Source organism: Lepisosteus platostomus, chromosome 2 (genome assembly GCF_059453375.1).
Source record: "Lepisosteus platostomus isolate fLepPlt1 chromosome 2, fLepPlt1.hap1, whole genome shotgun sequence".
NCBI lineage: Eukaryota > Metazoa > Chordata > Actinopteri > Semionotiformes > Lepisosteidae > Lepisosteus > Lepisosteus platostomus.
In genome coordinates, this window is record NC_142612.1 from 56877224 (window position 1) to 56899950 (window position 22727).

Sequence of the window (22727 nt, forward strand, 5' to 3'; positions counted from 1 at the left end):
CCATGACAGGTAGTTCCATTACAAATAAAAAGCTGCATAATGTCCTTCGCTGTTTTTTTATTTCACCATCATTTATTTCTTCAAGGCGTAGCATTAATATAAATATGCTGCTGAATAACACTGGATATTAATAGTAAGATTTACGTATCAACCTCACCTACATTGTATGTTTACTTTGTAGTGAAGAGACGTTGTCCTATCCTTGAAGGGTGCCATTTGTTTCTCATTAGTTAATTATTTTAATGTGATCACAGTTTAAGTGCCCTCTCTCTTTCTGTGGAGCTCAGTGTTTTGCTTTATCCTGCATTCAGTCTGATTAAAAAGTCACGTAAATGAAAATCCCTTCACAACCTCTGTGGGATGCTGGTACCCCAAGACCTGAGCTGCAAACAAAATGAAATGCCCCCTTGTTCTGCAATCCCTTCTGAACCACTAATCTCTTTATCTGATTATTGCATCTTGCATCACTGTTATAACCTCTGAGACATAATTAAAGAAACAGTGTCCTGCAAAACTTAACCAGTCATCCAGTGTTACCATTTTGTACTGGTACAGAAAGCTGTCCTTAGCTGTCTGAACTGAGCAGACGTGTTCTCCCTTGAAAAAGCCAAGATGAATTCTGTCAGTGAAATTGAGTACCCAAGGAAGATACTGGATTATATGGAAGGCTTCCTTGTGTCCAAGGTAAAACAAAGGAAAAGGCTTCTTTAATATTAAATTAAATGTAATGGGTTAGTTTTTAGATTCATGAATGCAATAGCAGGAATTAAGTTTCCTATGGGCTCTGGTATTTCACATGTCTATTCAGATGTATTATTAACTCATACCAGAATAATACTGTTGATACTGTTGGTAGCATACTAGTGAATTCTACCAGCATTGTTCATTGATATTAAAATTTAAGTTTTTTTTAAACTAAGGTGATTATCCTTTATGGAAGTTAATGTCTAACAACATTCCAATTCGATAAAAGCAATACATTTAATGAAATACTGGAATTTTCTATTTTAGTTTTCAAGCAAGCTTTATGTTGTTAACGTATTGGGATTGGGAGAAGAGAAGGCTGTCCAGCAAATAATGTTCAAGTAGCACTTTGTTTTGATGACCTGGTTGAGTTATTTTTTTAATCTGAAAAACACACATTTGAGGTACCAGGCGAAAATTCAATTCAAAACATTAATGAATAATGTGCAGTGAGAACTTTAAATATTCTATTATTCTACCTATGATGTTTGTGTATATTCTTTACCAATTACATTTTGTGTAATGTACTTCATGTGTTTGACTGCAGTTTTGCAAGATTTACAAATATACCTACTGTGTCACTTGGAACATGTTGTAAAATGTTATTAAAGCTTCAGGAAAATTTACTGTTTGATGATTGTTTTAAATTGTCATGAACATCAGTAATCACTGATGTTATATGATGTAATTATATAATTATATAATAGCATGATGTGAGCTACCCAGGTCACATCATATAAGGACATAGAAAAGGTTAAAAGAGCCATTTTCTTCTCTCTGTCCTGTTTGGTAGTTAGTAGTTAATTAGTCCCAGCTGTTTTTGGAAAGAAGCCAGGGTATCAGCTTCTACAACATAACTTGTATTGCTTGTTCCACCCTCCCACAACCCTTTGTGTAAAGAAATGCCTCCTGTTGTTAGTTTTAAATCCACTTCCACATATATCAATAAACAAAAAATAAAAGAATTTTTAAAGAATTGGTTTATATATTTGTATCCTTTTGAGTGTAGGAGATGGGACTGTGGGAAAGGTAAAAGTTGTTTTGCTTTGGGATTTGGAACCATGGAACCATGGAATCATTGAACCATTTTTGCAAGAGAGTCTTCTACCCTCGAGGAATCACAGTAAATGCTAAAAATGATTGCTCTGATTTTTCCATAGTATTTTGAGAAGCAATATGTGTTATTTTGAGAAAACATTTGTTCTTTTTCATTTGCAGTCACTCACTGCATAACCACAACAGCACCTATTCTACTGATCTGTACACCAGCACAGTAGAGCTAACTGTCGCAGGCCATGGAAAAAATAGCATACCTGGAGAACAGCCAGTGCTAAAAAAATCTCTTGGGTTTGATTTGATAGTGGAAGAGCAGCATGGTAACAGATGTAATGGGGTTTTCTCCAGGTGCTCTAGTTTTCTCTTGCCTTCCAAAGACATGCTACTGTACAGTAGCTGGGTTTGCTGGTATTTCTAAATGGTGCCTGGCTGTGTGTGCCCTGCAGTGGACACGTATCCTGTCCATATCACGGTATTGTCCCTTCTCGCACCCTTGCTCTTCCCTTGAGGCAGTTTTAAGGAATAAATGTGGCTTCTGTTGCACCGCCTGTGTTAAAAAGACAGCGATTCTCGGTTTCAGACATCACAACGCATCTTTAAGGGCCGCTTAATTGCTCGTCCAAGAGTCACAAGTCATCTTGGTGAAATGAATGCAAAGTTTCTTCCAGAGAGGACCAAACAATCTGTGACTGGGGCTGGGATAGCTACACGTTGCTAATTTATTTTTTCTGTGCAGGAGAAAACAGCGTACCTGCATACCAGTAACTTCTTCTCGTCTGCAGACTCTGTTTGCTGCCTGTGAGCTTGGCGTGTTCGACTTCTTGCAGGCGGGGCCGCCCCGATCGGCAGCCGAAGTTGCCGGGGGTCTGAAGACCAGCGTGGACGGCATGGAGAGGCTACTCGTTGCCTGCGTCGGGCTACAGCTCCTGCACGCACACACGCAGAACGGAGAAGGTACCGAACGAAAGCATTTCATGTGCCCTACCAGGGCCCCGCAAGGGGGTTGTGCTGACATCATCTAACGATATTGTTTTGACCCCCTGAGGCTGCTAAACTTCTGCCTAGAGCTGCCGAGAGGCAGCAAGTCTGAAATTGAATGGTTCTGCCTGGCTAGGTTTTATTAGCAAGGTAAAGACACGACTCAAGTAACGTCTTTTTGCCAAATTTGTAACATTAGAATTATTTCAACACGATGGATTCATGGCTTGAAACATCTGAGAACTTTTGGAGCACAACCAAATGCACACTAAGCCGTTTGCGTGAAACTACGTTGTCTAGACTCTGGCCACTGGTCTGTGCTCTCTGCCGCATTATTTGATATTCATAGTGAAGCAGTACCCAGTTCTGTTCATGAACGTGCCTTTATTAGATGAACAGAAGAAGCAGCAGACATGAAAATGAACGTTTACATTTTATGAAAATCAGATTGTAAGAGTCAATTTAAAAATGATCTAGGTTACCTGATTTGCTTGATATGCCTAAAATCAGCAGCTTGATACTGCTTTGTATGTACAGTACAGTATTTAACAAAAAGCAAAACAAAATTTGGGTGCAAATGCAAATTAATGTTCCCATACTGTTTCACCTTGAAATAGAACAATCTAAAATGGTTTTTGATTATAATACGTAATTAGGTCAAACAGGTGTGGCAGGAAAAAAGTCTTTTGGATTTTGCACAGTATGGTTTCTAGTATTGGATAGGTTCACAGCAATTTTATTTGTGCGTTAACCATTCCTAGAAGAAACTGCAATAGGAAAAGTTCAATTGCTATCTACTGGTGATCGGTATCTTCCAGTCCAGAACATTTCAAAGCCTGGTAGAGATTTATCGCAGCACCACATCTAAACAGTCAGTTTACATTTAACTGGTAGTTATTAGATTCCCAGTAGTTAACAACTGGTGAGCAGTTTATAACTAGAACTACCATTATAAACCAGTTGATAAATTCAACTGGTTCCCATTGGAATAAGAATAATGTTTAGCATTGTTTCTACTTTTTTGCTCCCTAATAAAAACACCATTCTGAGTTGGGGTACCTAATACTGAGTACTGTATATTCTTTTAAGACACAGTCTTATCAGACAGTCACAGTTAAATAGTTTTCTTATTTCTCTCTCTGTATATATGTGTATTTGTTTCAGAGGAAAATGGACTGCAATATGCAGTATAAATAATTTAAGTGTTTTATACATTTGTTAGTAAGCATTGATCACTTCACCAATAAAGAGTAGGGAGCCAGTTCCAAAGGCTGCCATGCAGATATAATCACCTCCACCATGCCTTCATGACTCGGATGAAATCATGTTCTTTGGAGGATCTGCAGCTCCCGTCTTTCTCTAACTTTATCCTTTCCATCAACTCGGTAAAGGTTTGTCTTGGTTTCATCTATGAAATGTTTTTTCCAAAGTTCTCCTGGCTTGTCTTTGTACTTCAGAACAAACTCTGAAACATGGCAAAAATAATAATAATAAAAAACCTTTTTTTATATAGCGCCTTTAAAGGTGGCTTCTTGAAGCGCTTTAATAATAATAATAATAATAATAATAATAATAATAATAATAATAATAATAATTGCTTACATTTATATAGCGCTTTTCTGGACACTCCACTCAAAGCGCTTTACAGAATGAGAACAACAATAAATAAAAAGAATACACAACATAAAACACAGTTACAATATAGGGAGGAGACTGTGGATGGTGGTACTAAGAAAAGCAGAAGGGTGAAGAATGGAACCAGTTAAGTAAAGGTTCTTCTAAAGAAGAAGGTTTTGAGTCTGGATTTGAAGGAGTTTACAGAAGGTGACTCTCTGATATCCTTGGGCAGAGTTCCAGAGCTTGGGGGCATAACAGGAGAAGGCCCTGTCACCCATACAATGTAGATGGGCTTGGGGGACAGTTAGGAGACCAGAATTAGAAGAGCAAAGGTTGTGAGGTGGGGAGTAAGGCTATAATAGTTTAGACAGGTACTGAGGTGCCAAGCCATGAAGAACCTTATAGGTGAGCACGAGGATTTTAAAGTCCTAACAGAATTTGACAGGAAGCCAGTGCAAGGACTCCAGGATAGGAGTAATGTGATAACTTGCACTAGGCCTGGTCATGATCCTGGCTGCTGAATTTTGGACATACTGCAGTTTGTTCAGAGTAGATTTAGATACCCCAGCGAGTAGAGTATTACAGAAGTCAATTCGAGAGAACACAAATGTGTTGATCAGCTATTCAGTCACAGTAAGTGTTAGCATAGGGCGTAGCCTAGCGGTATTTCTGAGGTGAAAAAAAGATGTTTTGACAATATGCTGCGCATGTGGATCGAATGTTAACCCAGAATCGAATATCACCCCAAGGTTTTTCAATTTAGACTGAAGCTCAAGTACAGAACCATCTACAGATAGGGTTACAGGATTGGCTTTACGAAGTTGATGGGGGGTGCCAATAAGCATGACTTCAGTCTTGTCACAGTTAAGATAAAGGAAATTTTGAGTCATTCAAGTTTTTATGTCAGAGATGCAATTAGATAGAATAGAGACAGCCACATCAGTGTCAGGTTTGGTATGGATGTATATTTGAGTATCATCCGCGTAGAAATGACAGCTGAGGCCATGTGATCTTAAAAGCTGACCAAGTGGAAACTTGCTGAAGATGCTGAAGAGCAAGGGACCCAGTATTGAGCCCTGAGGAACACCAGACTTAACAAGACCGATTTCAGACCTACAGGTATACCCATTAAGAGAGGCAAAGTGACAGCAATATGTGAGGTAAGACTTGAACCATTTGAGAGCAGCGTCAGAAACTCCAAACACAGTCTCAAGACAAGAAAGTAAGATGTCATGGTCAACAGTGTCAAAAGCAGAACTGAGATCAAGAAGGATGAGTATAGAAAGAGAACCAGAATCAGAAACTATTAGAAGATCGTTTGTGACTTTGATCAGGGCAGTTTCTGTGCTGTGAAGTTGACGGAAGCCAGATTGGAGGGTTTCGAAAAGGTTATTTGCCATGAGGTGGTTATGTAGCTGAAATGTGACAGCATGTTCTAGAATTGTTGCAAGAAAGGGTAAGTTGGAGATGGGGCGAAAATTGTTAAGATTGTTGAGAGCCATGTTAAGCTTTTTTGGCACGGGAGTAATGGCAGCAGTTTTGAGGACCATTGGTGCGATGCCAGTGCTCAAGGATTCATTTATAATATTGAGGACAATGGGACAGAGAGAAGAGAAACAGGACTTAAATAAAGTGGTGGGAATGGGATCTAAAATAGATATGGTGGGTTTCATGCGTGTAGTTTATTGAGGGATGCTGAGTCAAGAAGAGAGAAGCTGGAGAGAAGGGAATCAGAAAAGTTGGATAAGGAGGGAGGAGGTATGGAAATGACGTGTAGTGGAGAAAACGTGATGCCGGATGTTGTCGATCTTGGAGCGAAAATAGCATCATGGCCTGGACTCTTACTTTTGTACAACAGGTATTGGCAAGGCTTTTTAATCATTCAAAATGTGCCTACAGCACAAGCAGTGTGCCTGTACATTAGATATGCAGTATATATCTCAGTTGATGAAACTGGACCAGAAGATGTTTTATCACCCTTTCCTTGAAAGAAAAATACAGTGAAAAGGGTAAAAATTGGGACAGTGAAGTGAAATTAGTCATTTGTGCTTTGTCAATTTCAGATTAAAATATATACTGTCTATATTAAGCAATGGTACAGAATGTAGTTCTGGTGGGGAGCTGCGTCAGCGTTCGTAGGCTGCAAAGGAACAATTAATAGGTTTTTTCCATGCTGAAAAGAGACGAAAACACAAAGTTTTGACTGTGGAGCCTTCTTCGGGGTAAGCCCTCCACAGCCGAAACGTTGTGTTTTCTTTTGTTCTCTTTTCAGCATGGAATAAACCTATTACTTGTTCCTTAATAGTACATAATGTCAGGTATTGTTTCTAGATTTTTGTGTGCCTACAAGTACATACAGTACAGTATGTAGCCATATATGATTGAGATTAAGCAATCTCAATTGTTGCGTTCAGTCCTCCATTTCAGGTGGGCATTGCAGTACTGGGACAAATGGCTGACAGGTGTTTCTAGTTGCTCACGTATTCCATGTTATAATAAGTAATATTGACAATCGGGAAACACGGTATTGAAATACCATCTCCTGGACATGTTTTTCCCTGTTGAAGATAAACAGCTGAACTGGAAAGCCCACTTGCGTGTGGAAAAAGACAACACTGAGAGATCTGCATGCTTCCTCCTACTCATTAATCCTCCAGGGGTCACATGGGACTTGGCCAGCATATTGTATTGGAGAGTTTTAAACATAACTCATATTGCACATATAAATGAATGCAAATTATATGCAGTAGAGCTACTGTACATTTTTCCTTTTACTAACGTATGAAATAGGCTTGGTGAGAAACCTAATCTATTACTTTGAAATTGAGTAAAACACTTTCATAAGGATAAGAAAAAATGACATTTTAAGTTACTTTTGCAGTGCTTGGTTCTGTGGGTTCTTTGAGGCGGCAAAAAGATAGTTTTTGCTTTTTTATAAAAGAAACCACATCAAATGAAAAATAATCTCATTTCAAAAGCAGTTATACTTGGCTAAATATTGCCATCTTTACTTTTTTCTCTTTTTAGCTCTCTACAGTAACACAGAGCTCTCCAACATTTACCTGACCAGAACGAGTCCAAAGTCTTTATATCACTCCATCCAGTACAACTCCCAGACTATCTACCTGTGTTGGCACTACCTGACTGATGCTGTGAGGTAATTTCTTCATTCTTGAATATATAACCTGAACACAACCAATTGTGCTTGTTTTTAAATATAAAAAAGTTTCGTCCTGAATCTCCTTCAGCACATTTTATTTTTTCCTTATCCACAATATAACCTGTGATGAGTCTCATTACAATCTCTGAACTGGATGAAGCAGCTAGATAATGGATAGATGGACACAAATCTAGAAGACTGCTGTTATAACTGCCAACAAAACAAAATATATATTTGAAAATAGAACACAGAGACATGCTTTTACATGGATACATTCTTATTTCACACAGTATGGGAATCCAGTTCTAGTTTTCCACTGTATTACAGTCTTTCAGGTTCAAAGTCAATACACACTTCTAATGCTGCCCCACTCATCCAGCAGCACTTATTTAAAGTCTTTGATTGAACCGTTGCTTGATGCTACACAGGAATATAAGAGCAGATACAAAGGAGAGGAGGCTTTTTGGCCCATCAAGCTTGTTTGGTAGTTACTAGCTAATTAATCCCAAGATCTCATCCAGATGTTTCTGGAAGCAAGTCAGGGTTTCAGCTTCAACAACATGGCTGGGTAGCTTCTTCCACACACATACAGCCCTTTAGGTAAAAAGTGCCTCCTGTTCTTGGTTTTAAATGCACTTCGTGTACTGTAATTTCCACTTGTGTCCTCAGGCTCTGTTCCAGTGTTCACTCTGAAAGAATCTGCTGGTTGACCTTGTCTGTACCCTTGAGGGTTTTGAAGAACTCTGTGAAGGATGTGATGCTGGGTTTGCTTTGCCAGTGCTTCAGTGTTGTTAACAGATATCTGGTTACTTCTGTGTATTCTCCGTAGAAAGCAATTTAAGGCCTCAATATATATGCTGATATTTCTTTTCATGTCAGATACAGAAACTTCAAATTACATTACTTTGTGAGAAATAAGGCGGGAGCACATCAGTAGGAAACTGAAAAAGACCTTATTTCAATAAGTAAGTGATTTGCACACCATGCAGTATTGAATTTGCAGTTTTGTTAAAAAGATGTGTGTCGGGTATAATTACATCCCTTTTATTTGGTCCACAAAGCTCAGAATATCATAGGAAAAAGCTCTGTAATGTACCGGTGATCTAAAATACGCAGATACATTAAATGGTTATGAATAAGGAAAAGAAAGGGAGTCATATACTTACTGTATGTTCCCTGCTATCCATGTGAATTTTGGGGACACTGTTTCATAGTTTCTTTCATTCCATTTTTTCCATCATTGTGATAATATCGCACCGCAAACACTGTTTATTACTTTTCTTTAGTGGCATTAAGTGGCCTTAAGACAGTTGAGAAGTATGTTTAATACATTCTGGCTGTCTGGAAAAAAAAGTAATTTCATATGGGCTGTATATGCACCTCCTGGAATACAAATCAACAACTTTCCAATCCAATGAGAAGGCTTTCTCCATGGTAGACATGTGTGGTAATTTTCCCAGAAGCCAGTTAACCTACCAGTATGTTTTTGGATGGTGGGAGGAAACCGGAGCACCCAGAGGAAACCCACAATAACACAGGTAGAACATAAAAAGTTCAGGTAGATATTGCCCCAAGTACAGAATTGAGGAACATGAGACAGACTTCCATCTCCTTCCCATGCTGGAACAATCCTACTTTCATTAGGAATAACAACACCCAAGAATTAATGTACTAAAAGGATTATGGGGTGTTTAGTGAAGATTTGGTTTAACCCACTTGGCTGAGGGCTGACCTCCTGGCCATAGAACGAGGAGGCTGGGACCCCCATGTAGAGTGAGGAGTGACCAAGGGCCAGCTGCAAAGGTGGAGATGAGGTGGAAGTGTGATGCAAAAATACGTATGGCATTTATTGTGTTTTAGGAGAAGAAATGACATCAGAAGTGATTGCTAATTACTGACAGGCATGTATGATTGAACTTGGTTGTTGTCATCCTTCCCGAACGTTCATTACAAACTCCACGAAAATCTCGTGGAACTGCTGGAAAGTGTAGTTCAAACCCGAACCCTTTGAAGTAGTTTCAACCTGAAGTAGAGACACTTTGCTTGAAAGAACTAAATAGGAATGGGCAGTAGATAATTCAAAACATCGCTTAATATGTGCCACTTATCCTAAATATGAGCATTATCCTCCAAACTGTGCTTCACAGGGGTGAAGGCTGTTCTAATTTTCAGCATAGTCCCCTTGAACTTTCACACACTTCTGCCACTGCTTCAGGGGCTTATGGATAGTCTTGTCAATAAAATAAATGGTCCTGAGCCTATCCTGGCTGCCCTTTGCAAGCAAGCTGAGTGATAGAGATTTGGGGATTAGTGTAATTTTTTCTTCACCACATTTCCAAATGTGGTTTAATTTATTTACTTCTCTTCTTTTCCCAGAGAAGGGAGAAACCAGAATGAGAAGGCGTTTGGCGTCAGTTCCTGCGATCTTTTTGACGCTCTGTACAGGTGAAAAAAAATCGTTTTTACTTCGGTTTTTGTTGCCGTGTTTCATGGCCGTTCCTCATCTGCGTCATCTTATTAATATTCCTTGGGTTGTCCTCTTCCTCTGTGGAGCATAAAGCTCCCATCTAGGCCTGTAACAATTTTTCTGGCACCAAACAGCTTATGGATGAGAGGTTAGCAAAAGCTACATCCCCAAGCTGTATTTTACAGTAACCTGCTGTTATACAGACTGCTGTGATAAACTGTATGACATTACTTCAATATGGAAAATTGCACTATTTATAGAATCCTACTTGTTCTAAAGACTAGGTAAGTGCACGCCATGGATTAGCTGTCCTGAGAGCTCTATGGGATAATAAAATTGTTTTTTTAATTACCGAGACTGCTATCAACTACAAGCTAGTTACCAAGGTCGTTTTTACTTGTGCCAAGCGTTCCTTCTGTTTCTCTTAAAGAGTTTCAGCTTGCCATCTTGTGGCCTATTTTCTGTGCTCTGCTCAGGAAATTAAATTTGAGCCATTGCCAGAGTCACTACAGCACAAGGCTTAATTACTCACCTTACCCAGATAAAAATATTCACTCTGCTGTCTGGCACAGTGGCTTTGTGTATTCAGTCCTTTACTACTCTGCTTAACACGGGCAGCTGAGCCAAGTTTGCTACAAGGTATTATTTATCACCGGGCAATATGGCATTCTATTAAATGCGTTTATTGAGGTGTCAGGCACTGGAGTCAGTCCATCCATTTTCTGACCACTTCATCCAATTCGGGGTGGTGGCCAGGCCGTAGCCTATCCCAGCAAGCAATGGGCACAAGGCAGGGTACAACCCAAATGGGACACCAGTCAATGCAGGGTACACACAGAGAAACACACACTTGCACCTAGGGCCAGTTTTCCCAGAAGCCAGTTAACATACGATGATGTTTTCGAACTGTGAAAGGGTTGACATACCAACTCCACGCAGATTGCCCAGGTACATTGAACCCAGGCACTGCGAGTCGGCAATGAGAACCACTGCACCACTGTGCCACCCCTGTCACTGGTATGTCACTGTATGTATTGTTTATTGTCTTCTTGTGACATAATAGCTCGCAGCTACTGTATATCACGTTGCAGCTCACAAATGGCAAGCTACGGACCTAACGCAGGTGTGAGCCTTGTCAGTACCTGGATGGGAGACCTCCTGGGAAAGCTAATGTTGCTGATGGAAGAGATGTTAGTGGGGCCAGTAGGGGGCACTCACCCTGTGGTTCATGTGGGTACTAATGCCCCAGTATAGTGATGGGGACACTGTACTGTAAAAAAGGTTCCATCCTTTGGATGAGACATAAAACCAAGGTCCCGACTGCCCGTGGTCATTATAAATCCCAGGGTGTTTCATGAAAAGAGTAGGGGTGTTACCCTGGCATCCTGTACAAAATTTCCCATTGGCCTTTACCGCTCATGGCCTCCAAATAATCCCCTTCTCTGAATTGGCTTCATTACTCTGCTCTCCTCCCCACTGATAGCTGATGTGTGGTAAGTGTACTGGTGCACTATGGCTGCCGTTGCATCATCCAGGTGGGGGCTGAATATTGGTTCTGGTGGAGGGGATTCCCTATTACCTGTAAAGCACTTTGAGTTGAGTGATGGAAGCACTATGTAAGTGTAAGGATTTCTTTTTTATTATAATAAAATACTGTAAATAATTCAGACCATCTTATTCTTTACTCTGAGCAAAACCTGCCAGTTTCTGATATATTGTCAATTAATTACAACCACATGATTTAGTGAAGTCCTCATTTTTCACACAGTGCTTGAAATCCTCTGGAAATAGTGGTCATTGGTATTAGCTCTGAATATTGACTCAGACTGTCAATTGACTCAGAGGTAAGAGGAATTTTGATACTGGGGCATGGAAGAAAAGATTAGAGGCCACATTTCACTGTAGGAGAAACAGGAGCCTGACAACATATTTGAAAGATTCTGATGTACGAGGAATGGGCATTAGATATTTTGTTCCATCATGTCCTGTAAGCTCACAGTGAATTTTGTTCTTTATTGGCGATAAAGCTTTACACATATGAATGTATTCTAATATAAGATTAGTAGAAAATCACGCATCATAGGCTTGAATTGGAGAAATCTTCAGTTCTTAAATCATATAACTTACATGCAGCATTTTACAAAGAGCCTGTAATTGTCCCAACTTCTTTCCTTGCACTGCCAGAAATCATAGTTTCATATGGTTGTTTTAATGTGCACATTTAGCCACTTATGAAGCCACATGAATATTTCATGCTTTACAGAAGACTTATGAAAACCACTTTATAGCTGGAGGCAAGAGCTTCAGAGAGCTGTCTGCAAGTGTATCCATAAACCGAATGGACACCAAGGTTAGAATATTGCAGACAGACTCTGAAGGCAGGAATTTCACGGTTCTCACTCTGCCACCCTCAGGGCACTTCAGATAACAAAAGCTTGACATTTAGGTCTTTCAGAGTGGCAGCATACTGGATCAGCCTCAGCGTTGCTCCTGGACACTCAGAGAGGCTCATTTCCTGTTTCATGTACTCTAGCGTCTATCAGTTCATTTACTGAAGGAGTCTGGATTTCTTTTTTGGGGGGGCTTTGGAGGAGTTCTGCATTAGCGCTGAAGAAAACTTATTTCAGGACAAGATGAATAAAATACTGCCTGCTATAAAATTAATGTGTTTTCCCATTATCTAATTATCCAGTTATCCATCCATTAGCGAATAAGTGGCTTTCCTTGTTAAGAGTTAACACAACTGGAGTCTGTCCCAGAAGCACAGGACATAGGGTGGAACTACACCTTGAAATAGACTTTGTTTCAACACACCAGTTAACCTACCCAACTTTGGTAAATGGGATTAAACCGGAGTTCCAGCACAAAATCCACATATGTGGAGGGAGAACATGCAAACTCCACACATAAGGTATCCCAGTCAACAATCAAATCCAGGTCCCAGGAGCCCTCAGGCAACAGTGCTAAATACCATGCCACTACACCAACCTGTTCAGTCACTACTTCCTCTGGGCAGCATTGTGTTTTTTCTTTCGGACATTCACATAATAAGGTACTCAAGCTCTATTCAAATGCATGAAGTGGTGTTATAATATTCTGTATACTGGTGAGTAAATAATGAATGAAGGAGGTACATTGTATCAGGGGTATGGTTTACTGCAGCTGCACAAATGTCAATAAAATCAAACTTATTCATGTTCACTTAAAGAATCAGAAAGCATCAATAATTTAATTGCATTCAACAGATACCTTAAGAGAATCTCATACAGTCACTGCAGTAACATGAGGAATATTTTCTTCCAACAACAACATTCCCACAAAAACAAGCTATGCTATGTAAATGACTGACTTATATTATTACAGAATTATAACAAATATGTTGTATTCAATTTTACAGTTTTTGTTTCAAATTGCTCATTGATATTTTTCTCATTCTCTTTTTCAGGTCAGATGAAGAGATGAGAAAGTTCATGCAGCTCATGAACTCAGTTTGGAACATATGTGGCAGAGATGTTGTGATAGCCTTTGACCTTTCACCTTTTAAAACAATATATGATCTTGGAGGTAGGTAGCACTCACCCTTACATTTCTATCTCCCTGCAGTTTATGGATTGATTACAAGCTGTCCATCCCAAAGTTCTTTTCAATTTTTAAGAAATAATGTAATTACATTGTTCTCGTATTTCAATCAAAATATAATTTGTCGCAATTAACACTCCCTCCATATTTTGTAAAAGAATAGCAGACATTTATTCTTGCCTAAGCATTAAAAGATATCTGTGCATGCTAGTTAAGAATATTGTGAATAATAGTTCATCTTCTGACTTCTTTGTTTCGCAAAATTGTTCATAGTTTTTAATAATAAGAATAAACTTTATTTACAGCAGTGCCTTTAAAAGCAATCATCTCAAAGCACTACATAGCACTGATTAAAAGAGGCAAATCACCAGTATATTGCATAGCAACAAATTGATTCCAGAAATTCATTGTTTCTTTACAGGTTTCTATGCTTTATGTTTCACTGCAATTTTAGAGCAGAGTACTGTATTTAAGAAAACCCGTAGTCCCTGATAAAAACGCTGTTGAGCACTATTTCTAATCAGTCTTTAAAGCTACTCTCTTCAGTTCAAATCACTTTGAGTTATCAGCTCATGCACTTGTTCATATGAATGAAAAGGTTGTAGCTGAAAGCACAATTATCAGAACTACTGTATGACTGAATACCTTGTCACAGGACACATCAATTCCGATGCATGGCCCTCATGTACAACTGCACAACACAGAAACACATATTCCTGACGTGTGAAAAAAAAATGTGCTGGGAAGAACTTCAGCAACCGCCCACAGAAATGTTTAATCGAATTGTGACATCTGGCTTTAAAATACCTGCAGTAAGTGTGAATCAATAATTTGTTGCAGGTTGTCTGTGAAGTCTGTGAACACTACTGTGAAGTGTTATTACAGGTGGTGTCCACAAGGTGTAGCTGTGAAGCCATTAGTATAGACACGGAATACTCTTCCAGACAGCAGCTTGTGGCCATGTGCTTTTGGCTGTGCAGTGCTGTCAGGACTTGAGCAACAGGGTTAAAAGTCAAGAATCACATTCCAAGTAAAATGCAGTTTAAGAAACAGACAAGTCCTTATAGAATTTTACTACTGGTAATTTCATACTGCCATGATTGTCTTCTGTGTTTGTGTTGCCTTCAAATGTTTAAATCATTATTTCACTGTGGTTTACTAGATTATGAACAAACCATGACATATCATAGTATATAACTGTAATTGTAGGTGGCACAGTGGTATAGTGTTAGCACTGTAGCCGTGCAGTGCTGGGGCCCTGGGTTCAATTTCTTGGGTGCTATCTGTGTAGAGTTTGTATGTTCTCCCAGTGTTCATGTGAGTTTCTTCCAGGTGCTGTAGTTTCCTCCAACAGTCCAAAAACATACTGGAAGATTCATTGGCTTCTGGAAAAATCGAATCCTCTATCCTGCCTTGAGCCTGTTGCTTGGTGGAATAGGCTTCCGTTTCTCCTGTGCCCCTGAATTGGATAAAGCAGTTAGAAAATGGTTAGATGGATGATTGTAATAGCTTTATGATGAATTTGATTGTGTATGTTTACTACGGCAAACCATCCTCATAAGTGTAATGAACCACATTGAAACCATTATAAGCATAAAGCAGAGTGCAGAGCAAGGTAGTCTTGTATCAAGCAGAGGAAAGCCATAATAAAAGCTAAAATACTCTTTTTACCCCGGTAACACTTCATAAATGGCTTTACTAAACCATTGCTCTTTTCAAGGTAAATCCTTGAGGTACTTACATCAGATACAGGCCTGCGACACACTGTAAACGCAATCTGAAAGTAACACAGAAAGAGCAAAGAATTCTCTTTATTTCTCAGAGGTGACCGATGGCGGCACATTAACATGTAATTCTGGAATTTCACCGATTGTTGTCCTTACCCTGTCCTTTCCTCCCTCAGGTTTAATTTCTGTTTCCTTTGAGAATTACTCAACCTCTCTCTGTCTTTGCTTTCCCTTTTACTTAGTTTTATTCCGTGTTGACACGGCTCCTGCACATTCTGCAGTCAACATGACCTGATCTGACTCTCTCTCTCTCCTTCCTTGGAAGGTTGCAGTGGCGCTTTAGCCAAACTGTGTGTGCGCGAATACCCCGAGTCCATGGTGACGATTTTTGACCTCCCGAAGGTGGTGCACACAGCAAGGGAACACTTTGTGTCATCAGAAGAGAGAAGAATTTCATTCCACGAAGGTATCCTTGCAGTAATTCATGCTGTTTCTTGTGTCTGCAAGGCAAGCTGCCAGAAAATCAATATCATATTGGAGACGAAATAACTTTCTTTCTCCGAAAGAGACATTCATCTTAGCCTATTGAAGCGGAAACCTCAGTTTCTCAACAGTGTGACACAGAAAAACATTTTAATGTGATGTTTCAGTCTGCACTTAGCATTGTATTGTGACTGAAAGTACTTATCAGAGTAGTATTTATCACTCCACCTTGGTTTCTTGAAATACTATAAACGGCATCAAATTAAAATGTGGCGACGTTACACCTAATTCAGACTTCAAAAGCAGGTGAAAAGTTCCCCTAGTGATTGGTTATTTGGTACACAGATGTGCATACCCTAACAATACTATACTAAATGTCATCTTAAAATATTTGTACTGCACTGTGTAGAACAGGGACTCTTCACTTTCTGTCTGGAGAACATTAAAGAAATTACTGTAATGACTCCCATTTAGAAATGATATCTGTAGTAAGTAGGAACCATTCTTCTATTATAACATACTGACAACAGAACTAGTGTCCAATAGCTTAATTTGAAATATTGGCCAATCAGAATGATTGTAGGAATGATTCACAGTGGGTAAAAAGTCTCATCTTCGCAGGAATCCCCCTAGGCAGTCTGTGAGGATCCCCAGTTGAAAACCCCTAAATGTGGAAGAAAGCAAGGAGTCAAAATCAAAATAATGTGAAACAAAACCATACACTGGCAGATTTTATGTATAATGGCAGTGAATGCCAAATGCTATATCACAGTAAACATTCTCTATGCTCTTTAAGGTTGGATGTGTGTGTGTTCCAGGAGATTCATTCCAGGAGATAGGGCATTTTATTCTAAGTACAAACTTATTATGAGGTTGATCTCCTTGGAGATCAAAAAGATTTAATCCTTCACATTTATGGCTCAGACAGAATTTAATTTTATTTTTACAGATTATCTGTATTGCTATAGCTGTACACTACTGTCAACTGCTGTATAATTCTGTAAAGCACTCTGTGGCAAAGTGCGCTACAGCAAATGACGTGATTTATGAAGATATCTACATATTTCTAATAAAAAGTCTGGATTAATTTTGAAATCTAGTTCATCTGAACATTTGGCAGCCAATGGAAAACAATGTACGCTTTAAAATTTGGCCCATTGTTTTTTTTTGTTTTCAGTTGGCTACAGTCGATCGATCATTCGACCAAACAATCAGTCATTTAGTCAGTCACATCTTGTGGGTGTATTACAAGGTGAAGCAATAAACAGACTGGATGAAGGGATTTTGTTTTACAAGGTATCCCCGTAGTTAGAAATTAGAGCCCCTTGATGTCACAATTCAGAACCAAGCCTTCACTGCCCCGGCTAAGACAAGACCCTGGCAAGAAAATGGGAAAGTGATTGACGGGTGAGCTCTGAAGGGCACTGTTGTCAAACTGTAGCAGCAGAGTCCCATCAGGCAGCTTGCCCAACAGCTGCTGCACTGTCCCTCCCTGCAGTCACCTTTACTCTGCTCCCGTCTCTGGAATTGAAACGGGATTTGTTTAAATCAATGTCCTTTAGTGGCAAAGCCATTGATTCAGTTTACTGGAATAAAACATAATCAAAGTTATTGATTATGTAAACATTGAAGCTTAACAGTATGTGTTCCACCACTCATGCCATTGTAATGGATGGTTACATGGGTCAGAAACTAAATGGGAGGATGAACACATCCCTAAAGACTGAACAGCCTTATTTAACAATAAAATACATTACTGCTGTGAAAAATCTTTTTTTCCTTATGTCAAAATGTTATCCTAATGTATTAAGAGAACAGTTAATCTTGCCATATCTGTATTTTGTAGCCTTTTAGCTTGATGGGTGGATAGAGGAAGCAAATCAGGTTAATGATGAGGATCACTTGACAGAGAGTCATTTAGTTTTGATCGGTAAACATGCTGGATTAGCTACCTCGATTGTTGAGATCATGTTTTTGAAGAATTCATCAGTGTGAATTCAAGATTCCTAAATGATAAGATTGGTTCTTCTCATCTTAAAGAAGCTGTGTCAGTGACAAGGTTGTTATAATAGTAGAATACACTAATGGAGGCTTTGAACAAATTGTTGATGGGTCCCAGCATACAAATCCTCTATACACATACAGTATATTGTAACTCTAGGTTGTGTCTTAGACTTTTGCTTGGCAATGCATATACATACAAAAATGGTCCCGGTGGTAAAGTGTCTGTACTATCCTCTGTGTCCGTTTAGGAGACTTCTTCAAAGACCCCCTCCCTGAGGCGGATCTTTACATCCTGGCACGTATCCTCCACGACTGGACCAACACCAGGAGCCTGGAGCTGCTCACCAAGGTCTACAGAGCCTGCAAACCAGGTACAGCAGAGTTTGCCGTTTCTCTAAAGCATGACCAAGGGTTTACAGACATGGTGCCCGTCGTTCTCCATTACTCAGATAGGGTTGGTATCTGTCACTGGGAGTGCTTCCGGACTCAACAAACACAAGAACACAGTGAATGAAATAGCCGAGAGGAGGCTGTTCTGGCTTGATCTCCTTCTCTGTTTGATTTGGTTACTAGTAGCTATTTGGGCTATCTGGGCATCTCACCCAGCTGAAGAATTTGGGGAGACAATCTGAAATGCGCTGAAGACCAGAATAAATGAAAACTAACCTACTGTAAAGATCCTACTGTTGAAAAATCAATCATAGGATCAAGATTTGTCTGACGAAAGGAGTATTTCATGCAAAGTAGAGTCTTCTGAAGAATCTAGTTTTTGTGTGTGTACGCGGGCACTTGGTTTCAATATACACAGTAAGACTCAGACCGGCACCTTTGTTATAATACATGAGACTCAAAGCAAAACACGTTTTCCTCTTGTACACACACAAATGCACAAAATGCCAAAATATTAGCAGTCTTAATTTTCATGCTGTTGTCTGCATCATTGTACGTGAACCAATTTGCCACAGCCAGAAAGTCTAGCCCCAGGAAGAAAGACGATTTCTGTTAGGGGTTTTCTGGTTGTGCCAGAGTAGCACTGACTGTTGGTTCTGATCTATCAAATGATGACAAACAGAAGCCTTGCAGCTAATTCCTCTTTTAAGGCAGAAAAAAAAATTCCTGCGACCCCACCAAACTCAAACCACTCCTGGAAGCCAATTATGTAACATGCAAAGAGAGCTCTAGCGAAAACTATGACATTCCATTCACCTTCCCTTCTGCTTTTGAAATATAAATAATCTAATGAATAAATAAATGCGGGCTTGCGCAATACGTTTGTCATAACCAACTAAATAAATGAAAAAGTCTACTTTAATAAAAATGAGTGAGACCTAGTGGAGCGATTAAATGGCCTTGCATGACATTTTGCTCCTTTTGAGCCAGCTTCCTGCTGGTTACTGTAGTAACACTTCTGACCACAGGGACTTTAAGTCGCTTCTGGGAACAGGAAAATAAATCCCTTCTGTCTTGCTTGTTTTTCCATGACTTTCATAGCATTTCACCTTTGTTTATGATTTATTAATGCTAACAGTACATCATACCTCCTTTATAAATGTGACAAAAGCATGCCCCATTACTCAGGGATTCTCTGAGGACATTCAAGACAACCGTGCAATTTCTATTTATTATTGTGGGTTTTTTTTCTTTTCTCCTCTTGTGCACTGAGTGGAACTCCGGTCTCACATGAGCAGCAGTGAAAGAGGTTAGGGTGAGGGGCCGTGTCAGAGTGTGGGCTGTGAACAGAACAAGTGCCGAACCCCATGCTGAAAAAAAACACAATGAAAGGGAAATACCCAATATTTTGGCTGCTTAGGTGGACAGAGGACAGAGGCAGGGTGCAGGAATATGAGGTGAAAAGGTAAGGAGATGAAAAAAAAAGATTGGTGGTGAAAAGGAGATCAATTCTGTAGTGGGGGGATGGGCAATTTTATAAATGAAACAATGAACAAGACATGAGTGTTGCTGTTGTTGAACACTGGAGGAATGCGCGAACATAGTCCTCTCTCTGGAAATTGAGCAAGTGATTGAAAAGAGAAATGTGAAGGATTATTATTGGGGGGGTGTTTGCCCCCATCGTGACACCCTGGGATATACTTGCCCCCACTAGCAACATAATCCTGCTTCACCTCTGCGTCTTCATCACCACAAGTCTGACCCGGCTAAGGTGCCGACTTGATGTTTCAGAAACAGAAAGTTCCAGCTGCTGGTCCGGACAAGGCTGTGCAGGTTTGGTGCTGGATGTAGACACTCATAGCTGGATCTACATGCAGACTCTCCCACTCTGCACTCATGGGGTTTCTGTTGCACAGAAAGGGAACTGTAATAATGCCTTATTTTTAAATAATGTACTCTCTCATTGCTCTTGACCTAAGAGGTATTGTTATAACACTTTCTTTCCTCAGCTGAGCAATCACTTTCCACTTTCCTGGTACATTGCTCAAAAATTACTGCAGCTCCACGTAGATCCACTTAAAAATAATCATAAAAATGATTTAAAATAAAATTTCTAATGGTAATGAAATTGTATCTGTCCAGTCGACATAATGAACAACGCCATTATCTGTCTCCCTGCTGTTTTGTTTGGATTTATGGTGCTAACTGCTTTGAAATTCCCGAATGTAGATACATTTCACAGAAACGTTGATTTTGTATTGATTGCAAAGGGAACTTTTCCATTGATTCGGGATGGAATTCATCATGCGTTTATCATGTACTTATTTTACATTTGTCTTTCAGTCTGTCCTTTGCCTTAGCACTGCTCTTGCCAGCTCTCCCGGTATACTTAAGTGTAAGATCCTATGTACAGTGTTTAGTGAGCTGCTTTAGGCACAGTGACAAACAACAGGAGGGGAGGTGTGTACTGCAGGCCCACCAGCAGTCTGACCTGGACTGGGCTTAGAAGTCATGGAGGTTAGACTGTGACACTGACACTCTTGTGGTGACAGAACAGAGAATCCTGTTCAAGACCTGTACTATGGGGAAAAGGTACGGGAGTAATTTATACCATTATATACCATTTATACCAAGTGCCGTGTCGGTTTTAGGGCATTTTGTGTTTCGATTTTGTTATTTAATTCTACTTCTTTTATGCCCACTACTTAGGTGGGGGAGTATTGCTGATTGAGGCACTCTTGAATGAAGACCGAAGTGGCCCCCTCACCACGCAGCTCTACTCCCTCAACATGCTGGTGCAGACAGAGGGGAGGGAGAGAACTCCATCTGAGTACATCGGTCTCATGGCCACGGCAGGGTTCACAGACATCCGAGTACAGAGGACAGGAAAGATCTACGACGCCATTTTGGGAAGGAAATAGTTCCAACTTGTACTGCAATTTTTTTCCTGTAGACTAGATGTTGTCTTCCTTCATCTGGTAAAACGTTCTTTTTAATCATTTAGGAATTCTCCGTTCAGGCTAAGAGCTATCCTTAATATTTTTTCCGGAGACATTTAACTAAATAAGGAAAAAAACAAAATAAGGATATAATAAGGAAAATAAGGATTTTCTCTGTTTTGATTAGTATATATTCAGTTCTGCAGATGCCATCATAGCATTCCTTTGATTTTTTAAATTCTGTCCACAAGTCCTTTGGATGGTTGTCACTTTGTCCTTTACTGTAAATGAAGAAATAAAGGAACATTTGTTTTCAAATTGTTGCAGTTTTTATGAAATTTATGTTTTGACAGATTTTTGTTTTGAAATGCAGATTTGAGTCGTATGTTATACTGTACATGTAACAATGAATGTTACATTAAAATGTTTGTATCCTTCAGTTACAAATGCAAATTAATAGACTGTCTAGAGGTCTGTTTTCAGGCCAGGGTTGAAATTGCTCATGAAGGTTTGAAGAGTCCTTTTTATCTCTTGGCCTTTGTGAGTATATTACTGTATGCTTTAGTGAAAAGCTACTTTGTGAGATTATGTTTGAGTTTTAGACAAAACCCTACTAAAAGGTAATACAGAACTGTGCATAAGTACAGATTACAAGTATGATTTTCCACTGGTCTTTGCAAGGCTATCACAAGCGTTCCTCTCTGCTTCTGAGGATATAGCACAGACAGTACATGTCTGCTGTCACATGGTCAGCCATTAGTTTTTCTCTCTTAGAAGAGTCACACAGACCATTGATTTCAGCAGGCCTGCAGAAAGTTCAGGACATCAGGGAACGTTGTGTCACACCTCATCGAAGAGTCTACTACCTGATAAATCTCATGCTAGAAAATAGGCACCTTTTCCCAACACGTATTGCATCATCTCAGACCTCTGTCGTTTTAAAACAGATTTTTACATTTTCAAATTTTCAAATGTATGTATGGCTTCTTTTTAATTTCCAGAGATCTGTTTCTGTTTTTTTCCAGCCACATTTCAGCTGATATAAGATGCTGCATTTCTAGACTTCTGTCGTGATAAATTGATTCTCATTCGTTATCATTGCATTTCTTAACAACTTGCAAACATTTTCTTCCTAAGTAACCTTGCTATGGGATTACATATACAGTGTAAAAGGTTGGTCATGGGATTACAGTCTTAAATAAGGCCATGTAGAAATGCGTGACTGCCAGATGCTGGTATCTTTGGGAAGGAGACTGTAAGGAAGCTCAGAGCACAGAGATAAATTAATTTAATGGAACATCACTCAAGTAGACAGAATCAGACTCAGTGCATTAAACTATACCTCCAATTTGTATAGCACCAAATAATATGCAATATTGCGCGTATTTCCAAACCGTTGACTCTCTTTATAATATAATCTCCTTAGATATTACAATGCTAGATCTGCGAGTGGCAGGATTTAGCATTATCTAATTCTTTTCAGTCAAAATTTAAGATTAAGCTTCTGATAAAGTTCCCAAGGTGACTGCTAATTTGGCAGCATGTGACTGGCTTCAAGCTTTGAGGGCCAGCAACAAGAACAG

General features: G+C 39.5%; 1 protein-coding gene across 3 annotated transcripts; it reads left to right on the top strand.

Moving 5' to 3' along the window:
- Positions 1 to 497: 497 nt before the first annotated feature.
- On the top strand, positions 498 to 21462 carry asmt (acetylserotonin O-methyltransferase). 3 transcript variants are annotated; one of them, XM_088609081.1, is made up of 8 exons: positions 499 to 684; positions 2583 to 2754; positions 7423 to 7552; positions 9932 to 10000; positions 13468 to 13586; positions 15654 to 15794; positions 18064 to 18186; positions 20915 to 21462. In XM_088609081.1, exons 1-8 carry the CDS (start codon positions 613 to 615, stop codon positions 21124 to 21126), a joined length of 1038 nt encoding a protein of 345 aa, XP_088465207.1. In that variant the 5' UTR covers positions 499 to 612; the 3' UTR covers positions 21127 to 21462. The 3 variants fall into 3 exon arrangements, with proteins under 3 accessions (XP_088465222.1, XP_088465207.1, XP_088465212.1); XM_088609086.1 differs by having other exon boundaries at positions 2628 to 2754; XM_088609096.1 differs by lacking the exon at positions 9932 to 10000 and having other exon boundaries at positions 498 to 684.
- The last annotated feature ends 1265 nt before the right edge of the window (positions 21463 to 22727 follow it).